This window comes from Thalassophryne amazonica, chromosome 14 (assembly GCF_902500255.1).
Source record: "Thalassophryne amazonica chromosome 14, fThaAma1.1, whole genome shotgun sequence".
Lineage (NCBI taxonomy): Eukaryota > Metazoa > Chordata > Actinopteri > Batrachoidiformes > Batrachoididae > Thalassophryne > Thalassophryne amazonica.
In genome coordinates, this window is record NC_047116.1 from 572671 (window position 1) to 594834 (window position 22164).

The 22164-nt window shown below is 41.9% G+C and overlaps 1 protein-coding gene across 2 annotated transcripts in view; it reads left to right on the forward strand.

Annotated features, from left to right (window-relative positions):
• Positions 1 to 21366: 21366 nt before the first annotated feature.
• frzb (frizzled related protein) overlaps positions 21367 to 22164 on the forward strand; it is a 69343-nt gene continuing 68545 nt past the window's right edge. Inside the window, exon 1 of one of the 2 annotated variants that reach the window (XM_034186717.1) lies at positions 21367 to 21654. In XM_034186717.1, coding sequence (XP_034042608.1) covers positions 21450 to 21654 — 205 coding nt within the window. In that variant the 5' untranslated portion in view covers positions 21367 to 21449. The remainder of the gene's footprint in view (positions 21655 to 22164) is intronic. The other variant, XM_034186716.1, reaches the window with a different exon arrangement.

Genomic DNA, 22164 nt, shown 5'->3' on the forward strand with positions numbered 1-22164 from the left:
CCCACCACTTTAATCATATCTTAGATCTTGTTCTGACTTATGGTATGGAAATAGAAGACTTAACAGTATTCCCTGAAAACTCCCTTCTGTCTGATCATTTTTTAATAACATTTACATTTACTCTGATGGACTACCCAGCAGTAGGGAATAAGTTTCATTACACTAGAAGTCTTTCAGAAAGCGCTGTAACTAGGTTTAAGGATATGATTCCTTCTTTATGTTCTCTAATGCCATATAACAACACAGTGCAGAGTAGCTACCTAAACTCTGTAAGGGAGATAGAGTATCTCGTCAATAGTTTTACATCCTCATTGAAGACAGCTTTGGATGCTGTAGCTCCTCTGAAAAAGAGAGCTTTAAATCAGAAGTGTCTGACTCCATGGTATAACTCTCAAACTCGTAGCTTAAAGCAGATAACCCGTAAGTTGGAGAGGAAATGGCGTCTCACTAATTTAGAAGATCTTCACTTAGCCTGGAAAAAGAGTCTGTTGCTCTATAAAAAAGCCCTCCGTAAAGCTAGGACATCTTTCTACTCATCACTAATTGAAGAAAATAAGAACAACCCCAGGTTTCTTTTCAGCACTGTAGCCAGGCTGACAAAGAGTCAGAGCTCTATTGAGCTGAGTATTCCATTAACTTTAACTAGTAATGAGTTCATGACTTTCTTTGCTAACAAAATTTTAACTATTAGAGAAAAAATTACTCATAACCATCCCAAAGACGTATCGTTATCTTTGGCTGCTTTCAGTGATGCCGGTATTTGGTTAGACTCTTTCTCTCCAATTGTTCTGTCTGAGTTATTTTCATTAGTTACTTCATCCAAACCATCAACATGTTTATTAGACCCCATTCCTACCAGGCTGCTCAAGGAAGCCCTACCATTATTTAATGCTTCGATCTTAAATATGATCAATCTATCTTTGTTAGTTGGCTATGTACCACAGGCTTTTAAGGTGGCAGTAATTAAACCATTACTTAAAAAGCCATCACTTGACCCAGCTATCTTAGCTAATTATAGGCCAATCTCCAACCTTCCTTTTCTCTCAAAAATTCTTGAAAGGGTAGTTGTAAAACAGCTAACTGATCATCTGCAGAGGAATGGTCTATTTGAAGAGTTTCAGTCAGGTTTTAGAATTCATCATAGTACAGAAACAGCATTAGTGAAGGTTACAAATGATCTTCTTATGGCCTCGGACAGTGGACTCATCTCTGTGCTTGTTCTGTTAGACCTCAGTGCTGCTTTTGATACTGTTGACCATAAAATTTTATTACAGAGATTAGAGCATGCCATAGGTATTAAAAGGTACTGCGCTGCGGTGGTTTGAATCATATTTGTCTAATAGATTACAATTTGTTCATGTAAATGGGGAATCTTCTTCACAGACTAAAGTTAATTATGGAGTTCCACAAGGTTCTGTGCTAGGACCAATTTTATTCACTTTATATATGCTTCCCTTAGGCAGTATTATTAGACGGTATTGCTTAAATTTTCATTGTTACGCAGATGATACCCAGCTTTATCTATCCATGAAGCCAGACGACACACACCAATTAGTTAAACTGCAGGATTGTCTTAGAGACATAAAGACATGGATGACCTCTAATTTCCTGCTTTTAAACTCAGATAAAACTGAAGTTATTGTACTTGGCCCCACAAATCTTAGAAACATGGTGTCTAACCAGATCCTTACTCTGGATGGCATTACCCTGACCTCTAGCAATACTGTGAGAAATCTTGGAGTCATTTTTGATCAGGATATGTCATTCAAAGCGCATATTAAACAAATATGTAGGACTGCTTTTTTGCATTTACGCAATATCTCTAAAATCAGAAAGGTCTTGTCTCAGAGTGATGCTGAAAAACTAATTCATGCATTTATTTCCTCTAGGCTGGACTATTGTAATTCATTATTATCAGGTTGTCCTAAAAGTTCCCTAAAAAGCCTTCAGTTAATTCAAAATGCTGCAGCTAGAGTGCTGACGGGGACTAGAAGGAGAGAGCATATCTCACCCATATTGGCCTCTCTTCATTGGCTTCCTGTTAATTCTAGAATAGAATTTAAAATTCTTCTTCTTACTTATAAGGTTTTGAATAATCAGGTCCCATCTTATCTTAGGGACCTCGTAGTACCATATCACCCCAATAGAGCGCTTCGCTCTCAGACTGCAGGCTTACTTGTAGTTCCTAGGGTTTGTAAGAGTAGAATGGGAGGCAGAGCCTTCAGCTTTCAGGCTCCTCTCCTGTGGAACCAGCTCCCAATTCAGATCAGGGAGACAGACACCCTCTCTACTTTTAAGATTAGGCTTAAAACTTTCCTTTTTGCTAAAGCTTATAGTTAGGGCTGGATCAGGTGACCCTGAACCATCCCTTAGTTATGCTGCTATAGACGTAGACTGCTGGGGGGTTCCCATGATGCACTGTTTCTTTCTCTTTTTGCTCTGTATGCACCACTCTGCATTTAATCATTAGTGATCGATCTCTGCTCCCCTCCACAGCATGTCTTTTTCCTGGTTCTCTCCCTCAGCCCCAACCAGTCCCAGCAGAAGACTGCCCCTCCCTGAGCCTGGTTCTGCTGGAGGTTTCTTCCTGTTAAAAGGGAGTTTTTCCTTCCCACTGTAGCCAAGTGCTTGCTCACAGGGGGTCGTTTTGACCGTTGGGGTTTTACATCATTATTGTATGGCCTTGCCTTACAATATAAAGCGCCTTGGGGCAACTGTTTGTTGTGATTTGGCGCTATATAAAAAAAAATTGATTGATTGATTGATTAGGATTTCAGCAATGCATTCAAGACTCGACACACATTAGTGGAAATACCCTGGATTTGGTTCTTACACGTGGTATTGCTGTCACGAATACTGACATCATGCCTGTTACATCAGTGGTCTCTGATCACTCACTTATTAAGTTTACAGTTTCGCTGCCGTGTTTAGTGGAGCAACAACCTTATATATCACTACAGTGATGCATCAACTCCTCAACTACGACTGAACTCGAAGCTAGACTGCCTGATGTCTTTGCTTCACATTTGATAAATACCCAATTAGTAGACAGTCTTGTGGATAGTTTAAACTCAGCTCTCAAAACTACACTCAACATGATTGCGCCACCTCTGTTAAAACCACGCCTCCCCCCAAACAATGTCACCTTGGTTCAGTGATTACCTGCGTGACCTCACGCATAAGGCTAGAGGTCTAGAAAAGAAATGGCATAGTTCAAAATTAGACGTATTCCACCTTAGACTATAAACATGCATTATTGGGTACAAAGTGGACCTATTACTCTGATTTGATCAACAAAAACAAGCATCACTCAAAGTTCTTGTTCGACACGGTGGCAACACTTATTCATGGAGAACCACCTGTAAGTCACTCTCCGTTTAGAGCACAAGATTTCCTGGATTACTCTGAGAAGAAAATAGAAGACATTAGGTTAAACATATCCCAGCATGCCTTAACCCAGCCACTACACCCTGCTATTGAGGTGGGCGCCACTACTGAGGTATTATCTAGATTTACAGAATTTGATAGTATCTCTCTAGGCATGCTGATGTAATGTCTACAAAAAGCACAACCTGTTTATTTGATCCTATACCAACAAAACTGTTTAAGGACCTGTGGTCCAATCTTGGACCGACTGTGCTGGAAATTATTAATCTCTCATTAACTTCTGGATCTGTTCCTAGATGTTTCAAATCTGAAGTGATTCAACCATTACTTAAAAAATCTAATCTTGACCCTAGTGTATTGAAAAACTATCGGCCGATATCAAATCTATCATTTTGTTCTAAAATTCTAGAAAAAGTGGTTTCGGTAACTCTATGGGAACACTTATTTTGGACGGGGACATTAATTGTGCCCTAAATCAATACACCGACAAATTTCCAACTGAACACAAAAAACAATCATCCAAATCAAAAGTACTAAAAAATATGTTAGAGAAGCTGGGGCTTGTTGAAATATGGTGCACAAAAAAAAAAAAAAAAATCAGAAGGTTAGAGATGACACACATTTTTCAAGGGTACATAAAAGTCATTCAAGAATTGACTTATTTTGTGTTTCCAAACAAGAGGCCCACAGAGTAAGTTGATTGTCATAATGGATCTAAAACTATCCAGGGTTGGGACCAGGAAGCAGAGTTGTAGTCTTACACACCTCTCTGCAGCTTCTCTCCCCCTGCCATCCCCTCATTACCCCATCCCCGTAGAGACGGTGCCTGCTCCCAGACCACCAACAACCAGTAAAAAACTATTTAAGCATAAAAATTCAAAAAGAAAAAATAATATAGCACCTTCAACTGCACCACAGACTAAAACAGTTAAATGTGGTCTATTAAACATTAGTAACGACCAGGTGGACGATAGATAATAACAAATAAAACTGTTTTTTGGGACTTCCAATTTGGATGGACAAGACTAAGAGTCAAGCTTTCAAATGAATTAAAGCTCTGTCTGGGTTTTTGATTAATTAATAAGCTGGAATGGAAGATTGCTGCTAATCAGATCAGGTGTCTGTCTCCCAATTCAGATCAGGGAGACAGACACCCTCTCTACTTTTAAGATTAGGCTTAAAACTTTCCTTTTTGCTAAAGCTTATAGTTAGGGTTGGATCAGGTGACCCTGAACCATCCCTTAGTTATGCTGCTATAGACTTAGACTGCTGGGGGGTTCCCATGATGCACTGTTTCTTTTTATTCACCTCTTTTTGCTCTGTATGCACCACTCTGCATTTAATCATTAGTTATTGATCTCTGCTCCCCTCCACAGCATGTCTTTTTCCTGGTTCTCTCCCTCAGCCCCAACCAGTCCCAGCAGAAGACTGCCCCTCCCTGAGCCTGGTTATGCTGGAGGTTTTTCCTGTTAAAAGGGAGTTTTTCCTTCCCACTGTCGCCAAGTGCTTGCTCACAGGGGGTCGTTTTGACCGTTGGGGTTTTTCTGTAATTATTGTATGGCTTTTGCCTTACAATATAAAGCGCCTTGGGGCAACTGTTTGTTGTGATTAGACTATAATTAGCTAAGATAGCTGGGTCAAGTGTTTTAAGTTTAATTACTGCCACCTTAAAAGCCTGTGGTACATAGCCAACTAATAAAGATAGATTGATCATATTAATTAATGGTAGGGCTTCCTTGAGCAGCCTGGTAGGAATGGGGTCTAATAGACATGTTGATGGTTTGGAGGAAGTAACTAATGAAAATAACTCAGACAGAACAATCGGAGAGAAAGAGTCTAACCAAATACCGGCATCACTGAAAGCAGCCAAAGAGAACGATATGTCTTTGGGATGGTTATGAGTAATTTTTTCTCTAATAGTTAAAATTTTATTAGCAAAGAAAGTCATGAAGTCATTACTAGTTAAAGTTAAAGGAATACTCGGCTCAATAGAGCTCTGACTCTTTGTCAGCCTGGCTACAGTGCTGAAAAAAAAACCTGGGGTTGTTCTTATTTTCTTCAATTAGTGATGAGTAGTAAGATGTCCTAGCTTTATGGAGGGCTTTTTTATAACAGCCTTTTATAACAATATAATAACAGCTGCTCAACATAGTCCACACCCATCAATGCTTCTCGGTCTTAACACCGAGAGGGCATTTGATCGGGTGGGCTGGATGCTCCTGAAGCATGCCCTAGCGAATATAGGTTTTGATAACAGTTTTATCGATTGGTTTGATGTGTTATATTCCAATCCAACGTCCAGAGTACGTGTGAATGGTTATTTGTCAGAAAGGTTTCCCTTGAAAAGGGGCACATGTCAAGGATATTGCTTGTCACCAATTTTATTTGCTATTAGCATAGAACCTTTAGCAGAACTGATCAGGAATGACCCGTTAAGTTTAGGTATATCGGATAACATTAGGACACACAAATTGTCACTATACCCCGATGATGTCATTATATATTACATATTATATATTGGGGACACAATAGTTAGGATACCTAAACTTTTTAATGTCTGCAAGATTTTAGTGTTGTGCCAGGATATAAAGTAAATGAATCAAAATCTGAAGCTATGATGACAAAGGGGAATTGGCATGCAGAACTGTCCGATAAAGTCAAATTTAACTGGTCGCCTAACAGACTTAGATATTTGGGAATCATTATCACAAAGATATTTCTCAAATGTAGTATAAAGCAAATTATGGGAAACTATTGGCTCAAATTCAGAAAGATTTAGACAGATGGGAAATATTACCATTATCCCTTTTTGGGAGAACTGAAACAGTCAGAATGAATATTCTTCCCAGATTGTTTTATTTATTTATGTCACTTCCTATTTGGATCCCAGCATCCAGCTTTGCAAAAATGCATAAAATGATTTAAATTTTTATTTGGCAGAAAGGAGGGCCAGGATCAGTCTCACACAGCTAACCAGTAGTAAAACTGCTGGAGGTCTTAAGCTACCAAATTTGAAACTGCACTACAACCCCAATTCCAATGAAGTTGCGACGTTGTGTGAAATGTAAATAACAACAGAATACGATTTTCAAATCCTCTTCAACCTATATTCAATTGAATACACCACAAAGATAAGATATTTAATGTTCAAACTGATAAACTTTATTGTTTTTGTGCAAATATTTGCTCATTTTGAAATGGATGCCTGCAACACGTTTCAAAAAACCTGGGACAGTGGTATGTTTCCCACTGTGTTACATCACCTTTCCTTCTAACAACACTCAATAAGCATTTGGGAACTGAGGACACTAATTGTTGAAGCTTTGTAGGTGGAATTCTTTCCCATTCTTGCTTGATGTACGACTTCAGTTGTTCAACAGTCCGGGGTCTCCGTTGTTGTATTTTGCACTTCATAATGCGCCACACATTTTCAGTGGGCAACAGGTCTGGACTGCAGGCAGTCCAGTCTAGTACCCGCACTCTTTTACTACGAAGCCACGCTGTTGGAACACGTACAGAATGTGGCTTGGCATTGTCTTGCTGAAATAAGCAGGGACGTCCCTGAAAAAGACGTTGCTTGGATGGCGGCATGTGTTGCTCCAAAACCTGGATGTACCTTTCAGCATTGATGGACCTTCTCTGGACCCGAGCTCATTTGAAATGGACAGACGCAAAGTGGAAAAGTGTGCTGTGGTCTGATGAGTCCACATTTCAAATTGTTTTTGGAAATCATGGATGTCATGTCCTCTGGACAAAAGAGGAAAAAGACCATCCAGATTGTTACCAGCACAAAGCTCAAATGCCAGCATCTGTGATGGTATGGGGGTGTGTTAGTGCCCATGGCATGGACAACTTACCATCTGTGATGACCCCATCAATGCTGAAAGGTACATCCAGGTTTTGGAGCAACACATGCCGCCATCCAAGCAACGTCTTTTTCAGGGACGTCCCTGCTTATTTCAGCAAGACAATGCCAAGCCACATTCTGTACGTGTTCCAACAGCGTGGCTTCGTAGTAAAAGAGTGCGGGTACTAGACTGGCCTGCCTGCAGTCCAGACCTGTTGCCCACTGAAAATGTGTGGCGCATTATGAAGTGCAAAATACAACAACGGAGACCCCGGACTGTTGAACAACTGAAGTCGTACATCAAGCAAGAATGGGAAAGAATTCCACCTACAAAGCTTCAACAATTAGTGTCCTCAGTTCCCAAATGCTTATTGAGTGTTGTTAGAAGGAAAGGTGATGTAACACAGTGGGAAACATACCACTGTCCCAGGTTTTTTGAAACGTGTTGCAGGCATCCATTTCAAAATGAGCAAATATTTGCACAAAAACAATAAAGTTTATCAGTTTGAACATTAAATTTCTTGTCTTTGTGGTGTATTCAATTGAATATAGGTTGAAGAGGATTTGAAAATCACTGTACTCTGTTTTTATTTACATTCCACACAACGTTGCAACTTCATTGGAATTGGGGTTGTACTGAGCAGCACAACTACGTAGGGTGGTGGAATGGTTAAAACAGAGTAACCAACATGGGTGAGTGTAGAGCAAAGCTCATGCCCCAAATTACCACTGCAGGCCCTTGCATTCACTTCCAAGAGATATGGAACAAGTATAAGATGACAAATGTATGGATGAAATGCACCCAAAAGGCCCTTGGTACTATTAGAAAAAATATCAAAGCCCTCCAGTCCATATCACGGGCAATGAAAATCTCAAATATAATTGACTTTTTACCGCAAAAATACAATTCTGGATTCAGAGAATGGGAAAATAAAAATCGAATTTTCATTGATGATTTGTTTGAAGGGGAGATTTTAAAATCTTTTATTCAGATTAAGGAGAAACATGGGCTGACTTCAACAGATTTTTACAGGTACTTGCAGCTGAGAAGTTATCTGATGTCTCATAAAGAATGGTCCTTTCTTAGGTCACCACCTAATGATTTGGAATTGTTTTTCATGAAGGTCACTAAAGAAAGTAAATGTGATAAGATAGTTCAAACTTGTACAAATGTTTACAATCCACTATGTTAGGGGGCACTCTTGAGCTAAGGGAGAAGTGTGAATTAGAAATGAATATTGTAAGTGACGATAAAGAATGGGAGCTGGTACGTGAGCGTGGTCACAAATTAACTAACAGTCCACCGTGGAAAGAATTGTTTTGGAAAGTGAACATGAGATACTTTTGAATTCCAATTATAATTTCTAAATTTAATAAGACTAAAAGTAATTTGTGTTGGAGACAATGTGGCCAAATTGGAGATCACACACATATTTTCTGGGATTGACCAAAGGTCAAATCATTTTGGGAAGGAATTAGGATTCAAGGATTCAAAGGATTCAAAGGAATTTTATTGTCATATGCACAGAAGAACATGTTCCCTGCACAATGAAATGTGTCTACTGCATTTAACCCATCCTAATTGCCAGTAGGAGCAGAAGTCGCCATTAGGCGCCCGGGGACCAGCTCCAGATGTACATCCCTGCCTTGGTCAACAGCAGGGCTGAGCAAACCAACACCGACCCATAACAAACAACACACACACAACACATAGGCCGGCCCGGTACATAAACATATATATGAAAGCAAAACACGAGGGAAAAGGAGAAAAAAAAACCCTCATAGCTGCTGCATTACACAGCGGCAATGAGGAAAAAAATCCCCATCAGCACAGAAAAACAATAATCACACAGACAAAAACAAGGACACAGGACGACAACCGAGATTTGAAAAGGTCCAGTTTATCAGAACACTCCGGAGGCAGCCTGTTTGGTGCCATCAACGGCCTTGTCCGACAATCTTGGAGGGGGAGGGGCAGCCCTGAGCAGTCTGAGCAGTCCTGAGCACAGTCAATGTCAGAGCTGGAGAAACTGAGGGGAGGGGGGAAGACCAGGGAGCAAGGCTTAAGTGTTGATCTTCTGAGGAGGTTTTATCACAGCGACCTTGAAGTGCAGCTGTATTTGGGGAAGCCAAATGAATAGCCAGATTAGCAGACACCTGAAAGATTCCACAGTTCTGAGAACAGAGTGGCTCTCAATGCATCTGAATGTAGAATGTGGTCTTCATAGATGGTCAGAGCGGGTTTCCAGGGCTGCAATTCTATTCAAGATGTTTTCCAACGCGCGGTTAACCCCCGCCGACTACGCAGCCACTGCCTTCCCAATCGAATCAATCATGTAGGGCAGCCTGGAAGGACCAATCAAAGCTGCTTCCACTTTCTTGATTTTCCGGTAAACCAGCATAGTGACCGCTCCACACAGCAGAAAGCTGGTCACCACCAAGCCGAATATGTACACATCTTCGACGCCCTCCACAGAAAGCATGTAAAGGCACATGACGTGCCATCTCCTCCATGAGTCCATCACGTAACCCATCACATGCGTCCCGGCAGGACAGGTCGGGTCCTCCGCCCCCTAATATCTTGTAGAAAAAATAGTGTCAATTGCGTTCAGAGACCACTTTAACAGATCCATTTTTGTCGTTTTCCAAAAGAGCAAAGCTGCAGCCTCACAGACAACACGCCACAGAAGCAGGAAAGATAAGGAGGGAGGGAGAAGAGAAAAGTGCGTCCGTCTCGGCCGAGTGCAAGCTGGCAAAAAAATTAGGAAGGAAATATCAAAAATTTTAAATATTTATTTTGATTTGAACCCCCTTTCCTTTGTCCTTGCAGTGTTCTCAGATGATTTATTAAGCTGACAGGGTTTTCTATATATTAGCAATATTATTATCAAATATTAATGTCTTTACTTTGATTATTAATGCCTTTACTTTGATGTAGTGTCTTTGATCTTGTCTTTGATTCTGTTCTCTATTTTCATATATACATATATGCATGTGTGAGAGTTCATGTACCATTACTCTTTTAATGAATCACTCATTGTCAAAGCAATCATATACACTGAACTGTTCAAGTAATCATTAAAACTGCTCACACAGGAAAGTGAACAGATGATCTTTGGCTTAGTGAATGTGGAGACTGTTTTGCTAAAGCTATGTTTTTGCTAAGTGCTAATTAACGGTTCAGCCTTGAGGGAAGAGCGGTGTGACTGGCACACTGGTTCAGGGCTGGACATTGTTATGGGAAGACTAGGAGACTGAGGGCTTAAAGCCATAACAGTTTTCATATCAACGTGAGACCAGACTCTGTGTCTTTTTCTTGTTTTTTGATATTGTCACCCCTATATGCTTGTATGTAACTTTATTTCAATAAATAGGAGAAGCAGATGGGCGGGGCCCTTCAGAGCGGATGAGACGGTTGTTGGTGGAGGGTCACGCTCGTTTGCTCTCTCCTGATCAGGAAAAGAAATTCAGTTTCTCCTGTGTGATTATTTTCTGTGTTAACTGAGTTGTTCTTTTCAGGTCCAACTCTGGACAACTCTGACATAAGCAAAGAAAAGTTGTACCTATTTAGGGTTCTTGTACTGGTGGCTCAAAAATGATCACTGTATCCTGGTATAAACCTTTACCATCTACAGTAAACCAGTGGAAAGAGAGAACAGTGAAGGTTTATGTTATGGAGAGGATAACCGCTAAACTAACCCTAACAGCTGACTTATTTAAGAAAGGTGGAACCCACTGATCATACATTTAGACTTGACCCTATAGCATGTTAACTTTTGTGTTAAAGCAATGTTTTTTTTTTGTTTATTTAATGGTATGTCAAAATATTGTCCCTTCTTCAATAATATCATGATTATTTATTTTTCTAAATTGTCACGAGAGAACACATCAATCAATCAATCAATCAATTTTATTTATATAGCGCCAAATCACAACAAACAGTTGCCCCAAGGCGCTTTATATTGTAAGGCAAGGCCATACAATAATTACGTAAAAACCCCAACGGTCAAAACGACCCCCTGTGAGCAAGCACTTGGCGACAGTGGGAAGGAAAAACTCCCTTTTAACAGGAAGAAACCTCCAGCAGAACCAGGCTCAGGGAGGGGCAGTCTTCTGCTGGGACTGGTTGGGGCTGAGGGAGAGAACCAGGAAAAAGACATGCTGTGGAGGGGAGCAGAGATCAATCACTAATGATTAAATGCAGAGTGGTGCATACAGAGCAAAAAGAGAAAGAAACACTCAGTGCATCATGGGAACCCCCCAGCAGTCTAAGTCTATAGCAGCATAACTAAGGGATGGTTCAGGGTCACCTGATCCAGCCCTAACTATAAGCTTTAGCAAAAAGGAAAGTTTTAAGCCTAATCTTAAAAGTAGAGAGGGTGTCTGTCTCCCTGATCTGAATTGGGAGCTGGTTCCACAGGAGAGGAGCCTGAAAGCTGAAGGCTCTGCCTCCCATTCTACTCTTACAAACCCTAGGAACTACAAGTAAGCCTGCAGTCTGAGAGCGAAGCGCTCTATTGGGGTGATATGGTACTATGAGGTCCCTAAGATAAGATGGGACCTGATTATTCAAAACCTTATAAGTAAGAAGAAGAATTTTAAATTCTATTCTAGAATTAACAGGAAGCCAATGAAGAGAGGCCAATATGGGTGAAATATGCTCTCTCCTTCTAGTCCCCGTCAGTACTCTAGCTGCAGCATTTTGAATTAACTGAAGGCTTTTCAGGGAACTTTTAGGACAACCTGATAATAATGAATTACAGTAGTCCAGCCTAGAGGAAATAAATGCAGGAATTAGTTTTTCAGCATCACTCTGAGACAAGACCTTTCTAATTTTAGAGATATTGTGCAAATGCAAAAAAGCAGTCCTACATATTTGTTTAATATGCGCATTGAATCAATCAATCAATCAATCAATCAATCAACATTTATTTATAAAGCGCTTTACAGCACCGACTGGTGTCCAAAGTGCTTAACATTAAAAACACACATTTACTAAATAAAACACATATAAAATAAAATTTTAAAACAACACATAAAAAAAGAACATAAAAATAACAGAACATGTCACCTCCCCACTAAGTGTTAAAAGCCAGTTTAAATAAATAAGTCTTTAACTTAGATTTAAAAAGTGCTAGGTCAGGAATAGTACGTAACTCAAGAGGTAGCTCATTCCACAGTCTGGGGCCAGCTACCGCGAAAGCATGATCACCCCAGCGTTTATATCTTGACCTTGGAACATCTAAGTAAAGCTGGCCAGACGCCCTTAACGTCCTACTGTAGGTGCGCAAAGTTAAAATTTCAGACAAGTAGGGAGGTGCAAGGCCATAAATAACTTTAAAAACAAACATTAAAATTTTAAAATCAATTCTAAAACGAACTGGAAGCCAGTGGAGTGAGTATAGGATGGGCGCAATATGCTCACGTCTAGAAGTGTTTGTCAAAAGACGAGCAGCAGCATTCTGCACCAACTGGAGACGCGCAAGAGATGACTGATTAATGCCCGCATAAAGTGCATTACAATAATCAAGTCTGGAGCTGATGAAAGCATGAATGGCCGTCTCAAGATCACGTCTACTGAGAAAGTGCTTTATTTTGGCCAAGAGGCGAAGTTGGAAAAAACTAGCTTTGACAACAGAATTTATCTGTTGATCGAACCTCAAACAGCTGTCAAATATCACTCCCAAATTCTTGACAGCTGGTTTTACATAGTTAGCCAAAGCACCAAAATTTGGTGTTACCACATTTGGTATGCCAGTGCGCTCAAACACCATGATCTCAGTTTTACCATCATTCAGGTAAAGGAAGTTTCGGGACAGCCACTGCTTTACATCACGAATACAATTAAATAATGATGACAAAGCATCACTCCCAATAGTCCTCACAGGCAGATAGATTTGCAGATCATCTGCATAACAATGAAAGGACAGATTGTGCTGGGTTATAATTGACCCCAATGGCAGAATGTACAAAGAAAATAGAATCGGCCCAAGGACAGATCCCTGCGGCACTCCACAGCACAGAGGAGCAGTTGATGAGGAAAGGTCCCCAATCATGACAGAAAAGCTCCTTTCAGCCAAATATGATCTAAACCACTCAAGTGCAGTACCATGAATGCCAATAAAATGTTCCAACCGGGAAACAAGTACTGTGTGATCCACAGTATCAAAGGCTGCTGTGAGGTCCAACAGAACCAGCACAGCAGGATTCCCTGCATCCACCGACAGAGTAATATCATTATGAACTTTTAAAAGTGCTGACTCAGTGCTGTGTCGCGATCTAAACCCAGACTGGAATTTTTCAAGGATGAGATTGTCTTCTAAAAATGATTGTAACTGTAAAAAGACAACCTTTTCTAAAACCTTAGATAGAAATGGCAGATGAGAGACAGGTCTAAAATTGGATAAAACTGATGAGTCCAGATGAGGTTTTTTAAGAAGAGGTTGAACCACAGCATGTTTAAAAGCAGCTGGAACAGACCCTGATCTAAGACAAGCATTGATAAAAGTTAGGAGACCCGCCCCAACAGTATTAAAAACCTCCTTCAGCACCTTAGCTGGAACAACATCTGAAGGACAACTTGTAGATTTTATGTGTTTTACAACATCAGCGAGAGATGCAAAAGAAATGGGCTCAAACTGTTCGAGCACAGCAGAATGTGCACGAGGAGCAGACAACTCAACATTACAGTTCTGATCAGCGTTCTGTCTGACTGATGAAACCTTATCAATAAAAAACTGAAGAAACTCCTCACAGGTTGTGGTTGTAGCGTCCATCAAAACAGAGGTGTGTGGATTTACAACTGAGTTTATAGTCTGAAATAACACACTGGGACAATGACAACTGCTCGAAATAATATGAGACAGATATTGTGCTTTTGCCTCCTTCACAGCCTTCTGATAGTCAGTTAGACTGTCCCTCAGAAAACCCAGAGACACCTGTAGTTTGTCCTTTTTCCATTTTCTCTCCGCCCGTCTGCAGCGTTGCCTGAGGGCACGGGTCGTGGCATTTAACCAGGGGTCGGATTTTGATTTCCTGGATTTGCAGCGCATCGGTGCAACAGAGTCCAAAATGACTGTGCATGTAGAGTGGAAAGAAGAGAGGATGTTATCTGGGAGTAATGGAGAAACCAGTCCATTCATGGCATAAAACTGAGAGTCCATGAAGGCAGCAGCAAAGTCCCCCGCTGTCGAGGAGGTGACCAAACGGCGGCGAGAGACAGGAACAAGTGGCTTACTAGCAGATGGAGGAGCAATAAATTCAAAAATAACAGGAAAGTGATCTGAAATAGCAATGTCTGATATGTCCTTAAGTGAAACTGAGAGCCCAAAAGAAATAACCAGGTCCAAGGTGTGTCCAAGATTATGTGTTGGTCCATCCACAACTTGTGTTAGACCAAAAGAGTTCAGGAGGCTTTTAAAATCATCAGCCAGCTGATTAGAAGGACAACAGATATGAATATTAAAATCACCACAGACCAAACATTTGTCATATTTTGGGATAAAATCTGCCAGAAACTCAGAAAACTCCTGAATAAAATCCTTATTAAATTTTGGTGGACGATAAACAACAGCACAGAGCACAGGACAGTCGAACTCCATCACAAACAACTGAAGTTCAAAAGTGGAGTAGACATTAGAAGATAAAAATCGGCATTTAAAGCTGTCTTTAAAAACCGTGGCCACACCACCGCCTCGACCTGATGCTTGCGAGGAGCTGAAAAATGAGCAGCCGGGGGGGAGGAGCTCAGAAAAGGCGCTATTTTCACCTGGTTTCAACCAGGTCTCCGTTAACAGGAGAAAGTCCAGATCACGACTGGAGAAAAAGTCATTCAAAATGAAAGTCTTACTTGTGAGTGACCTTGTGTTGACGAGTGCCACACGGACTGAGCGCACGTCAGTCTGCTGGGAGACACGACCGAGCGGGCGCAGGTTCTCCTGCACGCAGCCACGACTGCAGCTCCTCACAGGACAGCGACGCGGAAGTAGAGACCTGGCACCCCGGACAACCGGCCGGAGCCACCGATAGCGAAAAGTCAGGGAACGCCGCACGTCGTAGCCGTCATATGGTGTGAAGAATCCGGCTATGAATTGTTGTGGAGCATGTTTGCAGGAAACAGCCAGGCACACTCTGAGCCGAACACGGACTCCTCTCTTCCCACGTCCTCTGCGACGCAGACGCCGAGGCAACACGCCAAGCGGCCGGCGTAGAAAGTCTGGTACGGACGCTAAGACAGGCGGCGGGGGCAGCCGCGTCCCTGGCCGTCCGCCCGAGCCAGGAACAGTGAAATTCTCCAGCGAAGCCTGAACGCTGATAAGAGTCTGGCGATCATACACCAGGAGCGGTGACACATTCCATGCAACAAAGTGTAAAAACAATAAAAATGACACTAAAAGAAGCGAGTGCCGACGGCAGGCCACATACAACAGCGCCATCTTGGTCTCAATACTGGAATCAATACTGTGTTAACATAATATGTAATGACATATCCTGATCAAAAATGACTCCAAGATTTCTCACAGTATTACTAGAGGTCAGGGTAATGCCATCCAGAGTAAGGATCTGGTTAGACACCATGTTTCTACGATTTGTGGGGCCAAGTACAATAACTTCAGTTTTATCTGAGTTTAAAAGCAGGAAATTAGAGGTCATCCATGTCTTTATGTCTGTAAGACAATCCTGCAGTTTAGCTAATTGGTGTGTGTCCTCTGGCTTCATGGATAGATAAAGCTGGGTATCATCTGCGTAACAATAAAAATTTAAGCAATGCCGTCTAATAATACTGCCTAAGGGAAGCATGTATAAAGTGAATAAAATTGGTCCTAGCACAGAACCTTGTGGAACTCCATAATTAACCTTAGTCTGTGAAGAAGATTCCCCATTTACATGAACAAATTGTAATCTATTAGATAAATATGATTCAAACCACCGCAGCGCAGTGCCTTTAATACCTATGACATGCTCTAATCTCTGTAATAAAATTTTATGGTCAACAGTATCAAAAGCAGCACTGAGGTCTAACAGAACAAGTACAGAGATGAGTCCACTATCTGAGGCCATAAGAAGATCATTTGTAACCTTCACTAATGCTGTTTCTGTACTATGACGAATTCTAAAACCTGACTGAAACTCTTCAAATAGACCATTCCTCTGCAGATGATCAGTTAGCTGTTTTACAACTACCCTTTCAAGAATTTTTGAAAGGGTAGTTGTAAAACAAACCTTGTACACATGGTACCAGTATTCCGAGACGACACTACTACCCTAGCAATTCTTGCAGTTCTTGTTTTTGATTTTGTTTATTTTACTACTCAGTATCAAAACTGGAATAATGGCTTGAAATGTGAACGAGATACCAGGGAAATGGTAATGTGAAGCCTTAAATTTGAATAAAACATTTTGTTTAAAAAAAAGTGGTGTCACGGCAGCTCGTAGACTATCTTACTGAGAATAATCTCTTTGAGCCACTGCAGTCTGCTTTTAGAAAATATCATTCCACAGAGACGGCTCTCACTAAAGTGGTGAATGGTCTTCTGCTTGTAATGGATTCGGACACCACTATGGTTCTGGTGCTGTTGGAGCTTTTGAAAATTTAAGCTAAAAATTGGCCATTCTGTTGTGTGGGCCGCTGAAGAGGAGGTACTGCTGGCCCACCACCACCAGAGGGCACCCTGCCTGGAGTGCGGGCTCCAGGCACAAGAGGGCGCTGCCGCCTCACAGGAGCAGCCGGGGTGACAGCTGTCACTTATCACCTATGACAGCTGTCACCAATCATCTGATCCTCATTTGTATATCAGCAAGACGACATCTCCACCTCTTTGCCGAGATATCGCTCTTCTTAGGAGGTAACGTACTCAGCCGTTGTGTTGTCTTTCAGACAGTAAACATTGTTGCTTTGTGTTTTGACAGTAGTCAGTGAGTACTTGCAGCTGGAGACTGAGTTGGACTTTTCACCAACCTTTTTGATAAGTACTCATACTCCTGCACATACCAGTTTTCTGATGAGAGGTGGAGGTGGATTTCCCACCATAAGTGTTGCTGGGTGTAAACGCACCCACATCTAACTGTTTTTGCTCCTCGCCAGCAGTACCAGATCCGACAAGCGGAGGCAGTGGCCACCTGGGAGTTCGGGACTTGGCGGCTCCAGTATTCCCGGGGTTCGGTGGCAGAGGAAATCGTGTGGTTCCGGTTCTGCTTTGGACAGACGTCTCTTATCTTCGAGCCTGCCCACATGACACATTCTGTGAATTGACTTCATTGCATTCTATTGTGATCTGCCGTGTTTGTTGTGCTCATTCACAACAGTAAAGTGTTATTATTTGACTTCCTCCATTGTCCGTTCATTTGCGCCTCCTGTTGTGGGTCCGTGTTCCTACACTTTCACAACACATTCTATGGGAACCCAAAGGGGAAAAGCCAGGTACGACAGCCCAAGTCCCTTCATCATGTCCAGAAGGCTGGGGAAGTTTGCTGAGTGGACAATCTCATTCTGGGTTACCAGTACATGACCCTCAGTGAGGCAGTCGGAGTCCGTGGACATTTTTAAGTCAAGACTTAAAACCTATTTTTATTCTCTTTCTTATGAGTAGTTTTTATTTTGTTATGTTTTATTCTTTTACTTCTGTTTTTAATTAGGTATTTGAATTATTTTTTATTTATTTATTTTAATTTTTTATGTTGAACTGTTCTGTGTGAGGCACCTTGAGACGGCTTTTGTTGTAATTTGGCGCTTTATAAGCTGATTAATTTGAAATTGAACAACATTTTTTTGAGTCTTAAAGTAAATAAATATGAAATTGGTTACTGGATCCTTAAACTCTGGACATAATAAACTCTACATGGTGGATCCTTGATCTCTGGACATAAACAGAAATAAAATCTGTTAGTTTTTGTCAAAAGCATTTCCTTTCAGACATTATTATTGGCATGAATGTCTTTCCATACCAATGAGCTGCAGGTCAAGTTTATAAAGAATGCAGCACGTCTCATTTTGGGAGGAAAAACGTTTTAGTCGATTGTAGTTTATTGTCTGTATTGTAACGTTTGTAAGAGGTGTCATTTTATTTAAATTCGTTTTGAAGTTATTAATTCCGAGCAGACTCAGTCTCAGCAGAGAGCCGTGCAGCGTTTGAAGCTGTGACAAAACGGAGGACGATTCATGTTTCTCGACTGCAACAAGACCAGAGTCCCAGTTAGTGACTTTAATCCACACTAAAGTGACTCGTGATATTTTAATGGCTTTCAGAGGGGTGAAGAAGTGGACTTACCGCTTCTGAAGAGCAGCGAATCAAAGAGCCACGAGCCATTGAATCGAAGCATTGCTTCGGTTCATGCTTCAAACTGGAGTCGCGCTGCAGAAATGGTTGATTACAGACGCTGTACTGAAAATAAGCATAACGGGTCGTAACGTAAGTTTGACGCGTGGAATTCCTCCACACGTCTGTCTCAATGTGCCAAAAAAGTGCTGATGTCCATGTCTTCCGCAATTCCTGTGCTAGTCAGACGACATACCAGATCAAGACAGCGTACAGTTTGGAAATGAATGGCACATTCCACTGTTACAGGAGTTTTTGTCATGGAAAGAGGAGCGGAGGAATTCCGCGCGTCGCGGCGGAGCCGCATGGCGCAAAGCAACGCCGTGATGAAGCCTCACAGGACATGCTGGGGCATGTCCAGCTCATGCACAATTTCTCGGATACTCACATGACTGAAAAGCAACCAGAAGCCGTCTGAAAGCCACCTGAAAGCCGTCCTGTAAGAGGTGGTTTTGTCCCACGCCATGAGCAGCACGGTGGTGCATCCCTCCGCTCCTCTTTCCATGAAAAAAAACTCCTTTAACAGTAGAATGTGCCAAAAAAGTGCTGATGTCCACGCCTTCTGCCTTTTTTGTGAAAGTCAGACGACGTCCCGGATCAACAAAGCCTTCACGTTGGAAATGATCTGGTTGTTTCAGCAGGGTGTCAGCCTGTCGATCGGCGCTCGGAGCGCGGCGCGCTCTCAGCAGCTGTGGGCGGTCATTAAACCGGCTGGATCACTCCTTAATCTGTGTAATCCCCATAAAATCGTCGTTGAAAGCCATCTGAATTTTCCGAATGGTTACCACCTGGAGGTCTCTCACAGTTTCTGGAAAAAATTGATGCAGCAAAGCTCCAAATCGTTCAGACATTTATTCGCAATAAAAATCCGACGAGAGGGGTGGACCACTGCTCACTCAAAGCCTGCTCACAGGTGAATGATGCAACCGACAGGTGTGAAAAAACTCACGCATGCACACAAAGGTTCAGTCTTGGCTGATGCAATCACACGTGATTCAAATCCATATGGTTTTTGCAAAAAATAAAAAGGTCCGATACTTTTTGGACAGACCTCGTATATGGTATTGTTCTAAAACTAATGATAGTGTCTCTTCAAATATTAATGATAGGATGATACTTCTTTGACTGTGAGATGTGGTGAAATGTTTGAAATAGATGAAAATATAGGAAAATGAGACATTGACCTTGACATTTCTCAATGACCTTGACCTTGGATTAAACAAACAACCCCATAAACTAACTTCCCGAACCCCCCCCCCAAAAAAAAAAACATACAAAGTGATACCTCATTTGCTGATTTATGTCACATATTGCTCATTTTATGAGCATTTTTCAATTTCCCTACTCCTCCAGAATTTGACCCTTGGAGGGCAACATATGTATTTCAAAAAGTTTGAATAACTGAAATATATGGAAACGTTCTGCCAGTCGGATAATGAATCTTTGACATCTGGATGATGGTTGATGATAGCCCATGGCCAATTTTTCAAACCACGTTGTTCTAGATGGACAGTGTTGCTTTAAAGTTGAGCATTTTTACTATATATTTTAATGTAACAGGATTTCAGGCTGTTTTGACATCAAATTTGGAATTGACCTAAACTCAAGTAAAATTTTGGCCTGATGGAAAAACAAACTTTACCATGCCTAATCAAGCTATTTGAAGGGTAACTGGTGAAATCTGAGTCGTGCCATGTGGACACCTATGTAGGCAGCCGCCTGATTTCTACATAGACAGCTCATTAAACCCTACGTACCGGCCTGGGCTTTGCGTTCTCAGGGTGCAGGACTACTTTGTGTCCCTAGGGTGAATAAGAAGTCTGTGGGTCACAGAGCTTTCTCTTATCGTGCCCCTGTTCTGTGGAATGATCTCCCTGCGTCAATAAAACAATCAGATTCTGTGGAGACTTTCAAGTCCAGACTTAAGACGCACTCATTTTCCCTTTCATATGGCTAGCATGCTGACATAGTATGTTACTATGCTTTTTACCCTTTTAATTAATTTATTAGTCACTGGAGAGTGCCGCGGCCTCAACTTTATCTAAAGTCTGGGTCTTTTAGTGAAGTTTAGGGCTAGTGGCTGGCGATCACCTAAGTATTTCTTCTGTTTTTCTTCTTCTTTAATGCTGACAAATTATACAGTATTTTTTGTCTTTCTGATGCCTGATTCTGTTTTTTTCTCTCTGTTTAAGGTGCAGCTCCATCCAGAGATGGTTGTGGTATTTGTGCTGGAGACCCTCCTGTCTTGTGCATCAACAGCATTTCCTGAATATTTGTGAATTGTTCTGTAATTTGTGTCTGTATCATGGCCCAAGCAGAGGGTCACCCCTTTGAGTCTGGTCTGCTTGAGATTTCTTCCTCAGAGGGACTTTTTCCTTACCACTGTTCCTCTGGGGGTTGGTAAGGTTAGACCTTACTTGTGTGACGTCTTGCGGTAACTCTGTTGTGATTTGGCGCTATATAAATGAAAAAAAAATGTAACTGAAATTGTGTGTGATCAGAAAAACTCAGTATTTGGGGTACAGAGGAGAAACCCCTCTTGACCTTTGACCTGATGCCTGAGATATGTGAAAGTAAACAGTTTGTTCTGTATTTGAGTTTGAACAAGTGGAAAACGTCGTCATTTTAATAATACGCAGGTTAATTGATCACACTGATGGAAACCGATCAGAACCACAGCAGAACTGAGAAGCTGGAAGTCACGTGACGTCTAATGTTTTAACTGAATGCGTTTTGTCCTTCTGACTTCTGTGTGTCTTTAACAGCGTGACTCCTGAGAGGAGGAGAGAGAGAAGCAGGAGGAGGGATCAGAGGAGGTGAAAGTTGACCCGACAACCGCTTGGATTTACTTCACCGACCGAAACCTCAGCGTCCTCGTCGAACCGAACTTCCGGACCGACATGCTGTCTGCGGGGCTGCTGGCGTCTCTGCTGAGCGTGTCCTTCGGCCTGTGGGCTCCCGCGGTCCGGGCGGCGTCCTGCGAGCTGGTCCGGATCCCGCTGTGCCGGTCCATGCCGTGGAACATGACCAAGATGCCGAACCACCTCCACCACAGCACGCAGGACAACGCGGTTCTGGCCATCGAACAGTTCGAGGGACTCTTGAGTGAGTTTGCTCTTTTTCACCAAAGACAGCGCAGACTTTACTTTGCGTAATAAAGAAATAAAACGTCACAAAAGGCTGCCGAGATCAAGGAAATATTTAGTGGTTACAATTAGAGACATACAATGTCACAAATTGTCTAGGATATGTGGCGGCAGGGTGGATTAGTGGTTGGTACTGTTGCCTCACAGCCAGAAGCTCACGGGTTCTCTTCCCACCTGGCTGTTTATGTGAGCTGGCATGCGTAGGTTCTCTGGCTTCCTCCCACTTCCACACACAGGCAGGTTCGGTGAAGTGGTGACGATAATGTGTCTCTCTCTGTGTGTGTGTGTGTGTGTGTGTGTGTGTGTGTGTGTCCCTGTCAAGGGTGAACCCACCTCACACCCTGTGACTGCTGGGATTAGCTCCAGCTCCCCTGAATCTTGATTGGAGTAAGTGGGCACAGACGATGACTCTGATATTAAAGGAAATGTTTAGCCGTTAGTGCAGAAGTAAAATAGGAAAAATGTTCAT